The sequence below is a fragment of the Rhinatrema bivittatum genome, chromosome 1 (genome assembly GCF_901001135.1).
Source record: "Rhinatrema bivittatum chromosome 1, aRhiBiv1.1, whole genome shotgun sequence".
NCBI classification, from domain to species: Eukaryota; Metazoa; Chordata; class Amphibia; order Gymnophiona; family Rhinatrematidae; genus Rhinatrema; species Rhinatrema bivittatum.
The window spans coordinates 542,841,172-542,854,436 of NC_042615.1; the positions used below are offsets into that span (position 1 = coordinate 542,841,172).

General features: G+C 44.2%; 1 protein-coding gene across 1 annotated transcript in view; it reads left to right on the plus strand.

Annotated features, from left to right (window-relative positions):
• The window catches only part of LOC115098645 (atrial natriuretic peptide receptor 1-like), a 264,895-nt gene that overhangs the window by 216,806 nt on the left and 34,824 nt on the right, over positions 1 to 13,265 (plus strand). Inside the window, exons 14-15 of the mRNA XM_029615400.1 lie at positions 750 to 854; positions 8,687 to 8,806. Coding sequence (XP_029471260.1) covers positions 750 to 854; positions 8,687 to 8,806 — 225 coding nt within the window. The remainder of the gene's footprint in view (positions 1 to 749; positions 855 to 8,686; positions 8,807 to 13,265) is intronic.

The window sequence follows — 13,265 nt, forward strand, 5'->3', positions numbered from 1 at the left end:
CATGCAGTTAGCTTACTGCATTGGGAGTTAACGTTGCTTTTAATGTGTGCATTAAGAATCTGTGTGCATTAAGAATCTGTGTGCTAATATCAATGCACAGTTTTAATGCACAGCTCATTACGTTGCTTCCAGAGAGTGCAGCGGTCTGTGATCCCTGGCTGAAGTCTGAGACCGCTATGGCTGAGCTGGATGGGAGGGAAGATTATAAATAAAAATAGAGGTGAATGCAAATGAAGGCTCAGGGCACTATAGACCAGAAAAGGCCCGCTCCAGTTGAACTGGAATCCTAGAAGAGCAGGAGGAAACCAGGGGGGGGGGGGGGGGGAAGGACAGAAGAAACTGTGTCCAATTTCAGCAGTCCCCTTCCTATTGTTAATGCATCTTTGAAAAGCCAAAAGGCTTCAATAATTCTCCTGTGCACCCCATGTAACCTGATAGCTGACTGCCACCAGTTCCATGATTGCCTCCTCTTCCTCAGTGACAGTGCCACAATACTCTCTTTAATGGGTGCCAACTAGTTCTGAAACCATCAAGGCTTATACAGGTTCGTGCGCTTAAGGGAGTATTTCTCTATAACTGTGTAATCAGTGCGGCCACACCTGATTCCAGACTTCACTAGTTCCATTCAAGGATTGACATTTACTACTATGTAACCACTTTTGTTCTGGTTATGATGATAATACGGACAGAGGTATTTTTTCTCTTGTTCTTGAGATGCACCTGCAATATGATTTATTTCTCCTGTACAGAAAGAAGAGACTAATTCGACGGAACACTCCTGCTGCCTCCCTCTACCTGAGTTAATTAGAGGGAAGTCAGAAAATTCCTGTCCTTGCCCATCAGAATATGTTGAGGTGAGACCTAATTCTCTTTCATGTGCTATAGGCATGCTAATAAGCACACAGGGCACAGGACCTTGAAATAAAAAGGGCTTCCAACAGCTGAACTTAGTAGACCTTTAAGCATCTGCAATCCTGTATTTATTTTATTTATTTATTTATTTAAGGGTTTCTTATATACCGAGGCACGTTTGCAAAACATCACCTCGGTTCACAATGTAACATAACTTAGCAACAAGCTTTACAATAATAATAATAATAATAATAACTTAGAACAAGCTTTACAATAATAACATTAACAGGTAGCGGTTTATATTAAAACCCTGAGATTTATATTAAATTATATTAAATTTAATATACAGGGTTTATATTAAAACCCTGTATATTAAAACCCTGAGATTCTTTTTATATGGTAAACTGGCAGCTGGACTAACCTTTTTCTTTTCAAATGTTTTATTCTTTGAGGAAATGTCGCAATAATTTTTGGTATATTGCTTTAGTAGTTTATACATCAGTACATTAGTCAATAATTGAATAGATATTTCCCTCTGTTCTTAATTCAGTAGTACCTTTCCATTCATTTCTAATATTTCCCAGACTTTTTCTGCTCTTCCTTTTATCTCCATGTTCTCCTCCCAAATCTATATTCCTTTATCTTCTACTTGATTTACTAAGGATTTTTCCTCATGGTATAAACTCTCTTTTATAAACCCTCTCCATCTGTCTTTAGGGGTCCACCGGGGTCCACCAGGGTTGTCATGTTTATTCTTGATGCTTGGCTAAGTTAAGTGATGTGCAACCCAGTTGTATAAGCTTTATTCTTTGCGTTCTTCATGAGAGCTGGTGATAATTTGTTCATTGAGATAAAGGGAGGAGCACAATGGTGTGCTCCACATTCAATTGACTTTATATTTTTACTCAAAAGAGTAGGCATAAATTACTGTACTATATCCTTTCTCCTTCTGCATTTCTCCCTGGTTTTCCTCGTGTTAAAATGATATTATGAAGTTCTTGACTTCGCCTACCTGCTCAATATTTGATTGATCTTTGTTTTATAGACTCTTAGAAATTGAGGTCCCCCTTACGCAGCTCCTGATGTGAAACACAGCCGTGTCGGGGTCCTTGTGTGTACTATATCAGTGTGTGATTGTATATTTAAGAAACGTTTTGTACCACACCTGTGATTGTATGCACCTATTAAAAATCTATTGTGCATAGCTATATTGACCAGTAGATTGAATGCTACACATTATTCCTCTGTGGTACTACACACTTGAACGACATGCCTATGGTATCACTTCATATTTATTTCCTGCCTTATCTTCTTTCCAGCTTGTTGCAAGCTTCCAAGTTCTCTTCCCTGTTGATTGTAACTTTTGACTCATTCCTACCTACTGTTTATCTTTCGTTTACTTGAATAGTTACCCCAGTTTTATTCTTGTTAATTGTAAACCGATCCGATATGGTTATTTACTATGAAGGTCGGTATATAAAACTGTTAAATAAATAAATGTCTAAATGGGTCTTCTCTCCCATGATAGATGTTGGTGGAAATGTGGAGAAAGAGGCTCATTTTCTTCACATCTGGTGTACTTAACCATTGCTACAGATTTATTGTTCAGACGTTATCTCATGGATCTACCAGATATTGGAATTAGATTACCCCTAGATCCAATGATGATCCTTTTGGGTCTTCCTATGGAGAGGATAATACTAGTCACGAAAGAGGGTTTGCGGTTTAAGTTAATAGTTCACATGCTTGTGGCTCTAGAAGGAATATAGTGTGCCATTGGCAATCCCCTACATAACCATCATTGGAGTCTTGAGCATGCTTGCTGTAGAAGGTGTACGCAATAGAGCTCATTATATGTTATGTAAGGGATTTTTACTGTAACATCCACAAAATATATGAGCCCTAATGGCAGAAAGTGGAATCACTGTTTGCAAGCACGACCTACAGTAGAGCTTAGTGAGGATTCCAGTGTAAGTGAATGTTTTGAGAATTGACTGAATTGTGTCAGTTTTTGCGCAAATGGTTTCCTGCATCAGAAGCTGATACTTAGGTTTGTCGGATCAATTTCACCACATTATTGGGCAGATTTTTAAAAAGTACGCCTGTGCATACTTTTGTTCACGCGACCGGCGCAAACAAGAGTACTCCGGATTTTAATAGATACGCACGTAGCCGCATGTATCTTTTAAAATCCGGGGTCGGCATGTGCAAGGCTGCGCAAAATCGGCAGCCTGCACGCGCTGAGCCGCGCAGCCTGCCTCCGTTCCCTCCGAGGCCGCTCCAAAATCGGAACGGCCTCGGAGGGAACTTTCCTTCCACCCCCTCGCACCTTCTCCTCCCTTCTCCTACCTAACCCACCCCCTCTACCTTTGTTTGAAAAGTTACATCTGCCCGAGGCAGGCGTAACTCGCGCGCGCCGGCCGCGCGATTTCCCGGCCCGGGAGCAGTTTCGGAGGCCTCGGCCACGCTCCCGAAATGCCCCTGGGCCAGAACCACACCCAAGGCCCTGCCCCCGGATGACGTGCCACCGTGACACGCCCCGACATGCCGCTGACCCGCCCCCCCCAGGAAAGCCCCAGGACTTACAATCATCCCGGGGTTTGCGTGCGCCACCGAGCCTATTCAACATAGGCTTGGCGCATGCAGGGGGAACTTGGGGCAGGTTTTCGGGGGGTACGCACGTATCTTACGTGCATACCCCTTTGAAAATCTGCCCCTAAGCGCATCCGTGTTATTTGTTTATTGGAAGTAAGACAGTCCAGAAATTGGGTATTCATCCAGTTTTAAGTATTCTAACTTTAATAGTACAATATTGAAATTTTGATGACAGCATGCTTGCTGGTTCTTTGTGCCTTTTGAATAATTGTATGGGAACTGGACTTTCAATAAATGAAAACCAGGAGCACATTGTTGTCCCCAGGGCCACTTTATTCCAAAACTATCTGTCCTTCTCCACTTTTGATTCATACAGTTCGCTGCAGGACCCAGGGAGTACCCAGGAATATATATGCATATGTTATAAAATAGCCCTGACGTGTGTATGTGTGCGTCCTATTGTGCAACTGAGCGTACACAGATGTGCCCATCCTGTTATGAGCCACATAAGTGGGGGAGTTTTATAACCAGCACACATCCACGCCATGACCAGTTTCACCAGTTTGTCCACCAGTTTGCCCAGCATAGATCTTTGTCCTCCAGACCTTCCTGGTTTAATAGTCTACACTCCTCCAAGTTATCACAGACCCTTTAACCCCTCAGAAATGGCTTTTTTAAAAAGTTACACCTCCTTTATTGCAGAAGTAAAGTTACATGGCACTGGAACTGGGCATGCATCCAGGTGTGTATCTGCATGCACATATCTTTGCTCTGCCCAAATTACACCCACACTATACCCCTTTTTGAATCGGAGTGAGATATTTGCACAATGGGTGTTGCGGTCCTGGTCGCTAGGCTAGCGACCGGGTCCTTACCTCCATTTCCGGGCTGGAAGCCGCAATGGGGTCCGCTGGGTTTCTGGCCTACTAGATCGCATTGCGGCGGCGTCTCCATGAGGGAGACGCCGCCGAGGCCCGATTCTAACTCCGTCCCTTGCTGTGCATGCGCGCGCGTGAGGAGGGACCTTTTAAAGGTCCAGCTCCCGGAAGTCACGGACGTCCCCCTGAATGTCGTCACGCGCCGGCTAGCTATTTAAGCCGGCGTCTGCCAGCTAGCAATCGCCTTGCAACGAGGTTCCTCTGATGAGTGTCTAGTTGCTTCCTGCTCCTGTTCCAGCTGCTCCTGATCCTGTTCCAGTTGTTCCTGCTGATCCTGATCCTTTTTCAGTTGTTCCTGCTGATCCTGCTCCTGTTCCTTTTGCTCCATCGGTTCCTGTTCTCTTGATTTGATTTGATTCTCTGGCTTCTGACCCCGTTTCCATCTCCGGTACTCCAGTCTGCCACCTGCCTCGACTTCTGGTATTGTCTTCTCATCTCTTCTTCTGCCATCTCCTAAGTCCCAGCAGTCCGGGTGCTCAAGGGCTCCTCCTGGGGGTACCGCAGACTTCCAGGGTGAAGCTTCTTCACAGTTACCTGTCTGCAATCTGCCAACCCGGCCTTCTTTGCTGCGGAGTCCCCTTTCCAACTCTTCTCCGCACGGCCAGCCAAGGGTCCTCATCTCTGGTCACAACAATGGGAAATATACGTGCATGTTATTGGCTTTTAAAATCTGCTTGGCATGTGCATTTCGTACAAACTCGTACATCTCCCAATTTTGGCGTGCGTCAGCTTTTCAAATTTACCTCATAATCCGCTGTCTAAGATATACTGAAATGCTCTAAAGGCATTCTTTTGGGATGAAATAATTGTCTGTTGTTTAACCATGCAGAAATCGACAAAGGCAACAAACATCGCATAGGAGCATAGTGGATGGCAGGTATCCCTGTCCACACAGTAAGGATATGTAGGGAACCTTTGGTTTCCCTTACAAAAAAGAATGTACTAAATTGCTGGGGAAGTCTAGTGCAGATTTAATAAAGAGAGGTTTGGGTTTCACTCCCCAATGTGGGAGCTGCAGTGCCAGATAGTGTGTTCTAGTGGTTTATCATCCTCAAGCATCATCAATCCTCAGGGATTTTTAGTTACTCTTTCAAGCAGATAGGAGCTTTCTGTCTCTTGCCCCTTTATTTTACCTTATGTATTGAAAAGGAGTTGGGATTTTTCCCTTTTGGGGTCAGCCTCCCATCTGACCTGATTTTGATTGCTTTGGACTCTGTTAATCCATTTTTGGAGAATGAGAGGTCGGGTAGGCTTCATGCCTGCCTGGCCAGGATAATATATTTATTATTATTATAATATAGCGCCGGGCTCGCTGACGCAAGCCTGGCAGGCGCTGTGCAGGGGGAGGGGAGCCTCTAGGTGGCCGGCTGGCCACCCGGGCTCCTTGTGTTCCTTGTTGCGCCGGGATTGGGTGGTTCTTTTGAACCACATTGTGGCGGGAGCTGATTGGCTCCCGAGTGGATTAGTCGGGGGGGGGGGGAGGAGCTGGAAGAGGGATTACCTGCCTTCCCGGATCAGTCCCTCTTTTCGGCTGGGCATCTGGCACTGCATCCCACCTGCCTGCCCTTGTATTATTGTTTATTGTATGGGCTTTATCATTGTTGCAGCTTCAATGGGAAGGGTAGCCCGAGCCAATTGGTGCGGGGTTATGCTTGGGTAACTGGTGGCTGGCCTGACGGAGGGCAGGTCAGTGGTCCCTAGCCAAACAACTGGGTGCAGTTGTGGCTGGTATGGCTCCTTGCTGGACGGTGGTGGGGGTCGATTTATTTGGCTCCTTGCTGGATGGTGGCGGGTGTCGATTTTCTCGGCTCCTTGCTTGATGGTGGCAGGAGTCGTGGGGACTTGATAAAGGTGGACACTGCATACAGGATAGCCTGGGGAGCGTCCATCTGGCAGGCTGGGATAGCCTGGGTTTACATGATCTGCAGGCTGGGATAGCCTGGTTTGCCCATCTTGCTGGCTTGTGGTGGATGGGTGTGAATGGGGGAATTCAAGGTTGTATTGTATGGCTCGGGCTCTGGGGTGTTTAATAAAGCTGTGGGATGTTGACTCCCAAATCTGTGTTTGTGTATTGTTTGGTTGTAAAGGGGTGGGCTTGGGCAGAAGCGTCAGTCCTGGCTGCCCATATTATTCCCTGTGAGATCTTGGTCCCCCTTGTTCAGTCGATTGAGGTGTCCCTGTGTTCAAGGCTGAATCGTGGGGTATCTAAGACCAGCAGTGTGCTCTCTCTCCTTCAGAGGATGGACCTGACAGTGACTCAATGCAGAGGAGTTTCAGTTTTAAATAATCTGGTCTTTTGGACTATCTCCTCTGTTTTGAGGCGAGGAAGTTTTATTCCACCCTTCCTGTCTTTTGCTTGTGGGTTCAGAGACTATTCTTGCTCCACTGGTAGTTGATGGCTCTTGGCACCCAGACCTCAGTAACCAAACCATTTGGAGAGTGGTATCTTTCACACTGAAAGAACCTGAAGTGTGGAAGAACTCATCTGGAGAAAAGGATCTCTGCTAGTGGCATAAAGGAAACTAGAGGATACAAAGTGGGAAGGAACTGAAGGCAACAAGAACTGTGTTGCTGCTAAATCAGGTAGAATACAAGGGAGAGTTAAGTGGCATTCTATTACTTCATGAGGAATTAAAGATTTAAGAAGACGTAGGAAATGTATGAGGACTGGGACTAAGTTCTGATGAGGTATTGGGACTACATTCTAATCACCTACAGTGGGGAGAAGCTGGGATGAAATTGGGAACCTGAAAGAGGATTGAACTATTTTCAATCTGGGCAAATCTGAGAAATCGGAGTACCTGGAGTAAATGGAAAAAAGAAAAAGATCAAGTGTGTTGCCAAAGAATTGAGAGACTTTTCTAAAGAAGTAAGGTCACATGTTTATTAATATTTCTGCAGTCTTATCATTAATTGATTTTATTTGAACAAGAAATGAAGCTGTAAATATTTTTTCAGTCATCCAAATCAACTATCAATAAACAAAGTTGGAAACCACTTTACTGTCGATATGATTTTTACTGCTAGAGACTGTGATGATTATTAGTACTGTTTACAAAGACGGAGTGGACTTGTACTGGGATATTGCAAGAAAGAGCCTTGGAATTATTGCTCTTCCCCACTAGGAGTCCAGGAACTTAGATTGTAAATGCTATCCATGGAGAGACTGAGTGAGTAAAGAGGAGTTGTATGCAGAAAGGGTGCATCTCTCTTTTCCTATGTGCTCCTGGGTGCCAGCTAAAGGATCTGTCCCGGCTAAGGGTTACAGATACATCCCAGCTGCCAGTCATGAAAGCTTGGCTGCTTGTAGGTTATCATTTCTTGTTAAAGTCATTTTTGTCTTCCTCTATTATCTTGGGTAGATGAGAATATAAGATCCCCTCCTTAAACTATAAATCAAGACTGTCAATGTGGCACCAAAAATGGCATTTCATCAGAACCACGAAACAAAAGAAAAAATGCTAAAATTTAAAGGCTATTTTAGTTTCATGGTTAGTACACACTAAGTTCTGTTAATGCACTCTAACTGGACTTAACGCGTACTAACTTGGATTTAGTGTGCACTAAGTCCAGTGAGTGTGTACTAACCACAAAATTAGGGAAAAATGGAAAAAAAAACCCCAAAATATTTTAAAAACAAAATTAAGCAAATAATGACATGAATGAAAACAATACAAAAAACCCCACTGCATACCCCCTACTTCTGCTGATGTCTGTCACCAGTTTCATTAGAAATTATTAGAAAATCCAAATTTGGGAGCCCAAAATAGTCTACATTGCTTCCCCCATTCATTGTAATGTAAACAAATGAACAATTACAATAAAGAAAAACTGGTTTTCTTCTTAAACTAATTAAATGAATTGAAGTGGCCTACAAAATGAATGAACCAACCAGAATGAAAATTTTTCTAATTTCACATCCCTAATGGGTTGATCCCCTGAGTTCCTGATACCTTCCATTCTATTTTTCACCCTAACAAATTTTCTTCAGCTCTTTAACATCAGGAAACTGTTATATTTATGGTACAAATATCAGAGTTGCATCCTAGCTGTATTTTTATTTGAAAGTACTTGTTACACATGTGTTGAGTTGCATGTTGACAGAATACCTGAGATTTCCTAGAAGCAGCCCATGCACTAATCATCACAGTACAATATCATAAGTGCCCACACAATAAGGTAATCCAGGGTGACCTGCCTCCAGGTCATCTCTGCACTGAATTATGATAGACTATTTTGTTTGTGCTCTGCTTTTTTTTTTATTGCTGTAAAGGACTTTAGTCTTTCCTTGTCCTTGACAGTTGATCAGGAGATGCAAAACACAGAATCCAACCCAAAGGCCTACATTTGAACAAGTCAAGAAGCTGCTACATAAGATGAACCCTAGCAAAGTTAGTCCTGTGGACATGATGATGATGCTAGTAAGTATATAGCTACTTTTTAAAACATTTTGCAGTAGGTGAGTTGATTTCTGGTCTCTCAGCTCTGTCGCTATCCTTCTTATTCTATATATTTCTTGGTCAGGACCACTGTAAGATGCTTTTGGAATAGGCCGGACCACTATAATCTGTTTAAAAAAAAAAATAAGGGAACTCTTTAGTGAAAACAAGTCATACTCGAAAAGGAAAGGGAGAGAAATGTCTGATATGTGATGTAATAATGTGGTGGCTTAGAGGTAAATTCATCCTCATCACTGGTCAACTCACTTCCTAATCCTTCTTCACAGTACTACAATGCATAGAAACAGTACCTCTTGCTGTCTCTACCCCCCTCTCTCTCCACCACTCCCCATAAATTCTCTCTTTCCAAACAGCCCTCATTTTTCACAAACCAATTTAGTATTTTGCTGGTGACCATTATTTAAAGGAATATTAATTTATTAGAAGCCATTCACAGAACGATTGCTTATTGCCGTATTTATTACATGATGGTTTTGCCCGGGATACCTTATAACAGCAACATCAAACAGGAATGATACTTGTAGAAAACAGATGAAGAATATGAATTCTTCTAAGAAGATGGAAGATGCTAGGCAGGCATCAGGAACAACAGGGTTTTAAGCAGGAGCTGAAAAGATAGTGTTGATGCATCCTAAAAACCTGATGTGGAGTTTGTTCCAAAGATGAGGATCTAGGAGGAAGAGGACATGGAAACATGGCATTACCTGCCTGTTACAAGGAATGCAGAAGAAGGTACAGGACTGGAAACAGCAAAATACTAAAATGGTTTGTGAACAATGAGGACCATTTGGAAAGATTAGAATGGCGCCATGAGGGACAGCTCAAGGATACATTTGAAGGTGGAAACTAGGAGTTTAATGATTGCATGGAAATAAACAGGGAAACAGACTCTATTGTGTGTGTGTGTGTGTGTGTGTGTGTGTGTATAAAACAAAACATTCAGGCAATGTTTCTATTTGTTTGTGCTTAACACTTAATACAAAAAAAACCACTCCTAATGGAGTGGGATACAAGCACATGCCAGTATTTTTATACAATCTCTATTATCACAAACGATTTTTATTAGTATTCAAATAGCTAATATATACAAAACAAATTGCACTTTACATCCATTAAATATGCAGTTATCAAATACCCTCAACCTCCTTTAAATATCTTAATTAAAAAACATTTAATCACTCATATCACCATACATACTCATATCCATTAGGGATAGAGTCTGCTTCCCTGTTTTTTTACATGCAATCATTAAACTCCTAGTTTCCACCTTCAAATGTATCCTTGAGCTGTCCATTATTTCTCCATATACAAGGTGTTTCAAAATGATGGACCCAATTTCAAAGCAATATATTTCATGATATGATATCTCAGTCATATTAAAAAGAGTAAGATTATAAATGGCCGATGAGCTAAAACTCATGCTAAAAATTTTCTAGCAGACATACATTAAAAGATTTAGCATGGTGAACCTGGAAGATGTGATAGGCCTGATTGACAAACTGTAGAGTAGTAAATCACCTGGACCAGATGGTATATACCCCAGGGTTCTGAAAGAATTAAAAAATGAAATTTGAGACCTATTTCAATTAATTAACACAGGGAGGATAGGGGCATGTAGGGGCAAATGTACATGCTTATGCCAGCTCGCGCCAAATGACGTCACCATTTTATATCATACGCGTGTATAGGCATGCATACATGTGCACACAATTTGCCGCCTCTACCACGCTGACCCTTGTGGTCGATTTTAAAAGCTGCGTGCACGTCCATGTGCGCGTGGTTCCCAGCATGCGCCGATTTTATAACATGCGCACAGTGATGCGTGCATGTTGTAAAATACGATATTCACGCGCACATGCGCACCTGATTTTATAGGAGCAGACTGAGAGGAAACTTCCCTATATCCCTACCAGACCTTCCTACCTTTTCCACTCTCCTCCCCTACCCTTAACCCCTACCCGCCTACCTAATTTTTTTTTGTTTTATAACTTACCTGCTCTTTCGGAGCAGAAGTAAGTGCCATCCGGCGCGTGCTTCCCCGGGACAGGATCTAATGCCTGCTGTCCTGGCCAGCCCCCGCCCATCCCCTCCCTGCCCAGACCATGTCCCCAGCCCGCCCCTTGTGGCTAGCCCAGCACTTCTGTGCATATCAGGAGATACACGCGGCTGAGCCCTTTTGAAAATGCGCTCAATGAGCGCAGGGCCTGGCCACGCATGTTTACCCCAGTATTTGCGCGTGCAGGCTTTTTAAAATTAGGGCTTAAGTGTCTAACTGAGGCAGCCAAACCTAGCTACAGGGATAATGGCCTAAATCTAGCCAGCTGTCTCTAAGACAGGAACTGATGATTCCCTACCCCCCTCCTCACAATTTCATGAAAAAAAAAATTGCCCTGGCTGAGTGCCTCAATCTTCCTTTCCTCCTGCCCCCATCTTCTGGAAAAATCTTGCCCTGGCCAAGTGTCCCAATTTTACCTCCCATCTTCCAGATTATAAAATCAGTGTTTACCAACCTTTTGATCCCCTCCCACTCTCCTGATGACAAAATGAAGGTCCTCCGACCTCCCGATTCCCCTACCATCCTGTAGATGGCAAAATCAAAGTCCCTTCACCTCATGACCCCCCCCCCCCTCGCAAGAACTCACATAGCCGATGCAGAAGAAAGACAAAAGCCTTACTTCCTAATGGCCCCGTGTCCAGTATCGCTCTGCCATTAGCTATTGGCAGAGCAAATCTGGATGCCAGGCCTATAGAAGTTAAGGCTGTGTCCACCCATTGGCTCAGCAATAAGCTGCTGAGAAGAAGCCTTTCAAATCAGCAGAATAGATTTTTTTTTTTTCAAATAAATAAACTCTTCAGAGGATTATAGGTATGAGAGAGGGGATCAGGGCATTTCTTTGTCTTTCCTAATTGGGATGCTATTTTTTTTTTTTTGCTTGAACAGATGGGAGAATCTTGATTTATTTCACTGGAGGTGAGGGGAGATAGGGGTGTTCAGATGGGACAACATTTTTTCAGTAGACCAGAAGGGAAAGAGGGGACATTGGGTCACTCAGTCACAGCAAATGTTTTTCAGAAAATGGGATGGGTGGGAGGGGGAATTGCTGGTTTGGGGGGATATTTTTTAAGGAAGAGGATTTAGCCAGCTAGTGCCGATTTTCAGCCATGCTATTCGGCAACCAGACAGCCAAGACCTTGAAAGCAGCCAAGGGCCAGATCTGGTGCATCATAGGCCAGGGCATCTCCAGGCGCAGTGGAGAAATGAAGCGAGGAGCAGGTGGCCCACAGGTACCGGGACATCAAGGCGCAGTTGAAAGCCAAGGAGGCGAGCAGAAATAAATATATATGGCGGACAGGAGGAGGAGCCCCTTATCCCATCATTCTCACCTCCATGGAAGAGTGCCTCATGCAAAGGCTGGGACTGGATGTCTTCGAGGGATGGTTGAGCAGCTGGATACCACATGAGCCACAGCCAGTAAGTTCACCTCACCTGTAAATGGGCAGGCTGCAACTGGTGTACACATCATTTGGCATAAGATGCTTACAATGCTTAAGAAGCAAAGTGCACCTCTGATACCAAATGAAAAAAAGGATACTTGCTGCCATTGGTACTTATGTCTTATGTTTTGTTTCCACAGCTCTCGCTCACGAAGCTGCTGGTCCCAGCCAGGAAGCCCCAGGGACCAGCCTGCAAGCCCCAAGGGCCAGCAGCACCGTAGCCCTTTTGTAGAGGGCCTTCCTGTGGATGCCCAGTCCCAGGTGAGTGAAGAGGAGGAGGAGAAGCAGAAGCCACAGGCTAAGAAGGCATTACAGATGCTACAACCCCTGGGTTTACCCAGCCCACTCAATGTGTCCCTCGACATCTCTGGCTTCATGGAGGAACCTAGCCTTGAGTGGGAGCCAATAGATTCTGCACAACCTCAAACCAGCACACCACAGCACCAGCCTGAAGCACTACCTCGGCACGAGCAACCCTGAAGCCCCGTCATGCCACATTTGGGGGCCCAAATTCCTGCACTCCACACCACCATCACAACACCAGCACTGGCATCAAGCCCAGAACCAGCACCAACAACATCTCCACCACCAACAGAGGAGTCCATGCACAAACAGCTGGACCAGTTGGAAAGGAGGCATGGGGTACACCTCCAACAGATACGGACAGAGTATTACAATGCTTGCTGCAGCAGTCAATAATATGACCAACGTCCTGATCCAGATCCTTCAAAGGATGCCAAAGCAGCCATCTGACTCTTCCCCAGCATCACTGGAGTCCACACCCTGCAGCAGTCCCTGGGCAGACAGACGCCCAAGGGCTAGGCTTCCAAAAGACATGCCCCCCCAAGTGGCAAGCCACGACATAGCAAGGAGCCATAAAGCACCAAAGATGGTGGCATCAAATGCCAAATAAGAAGAGTTGTAC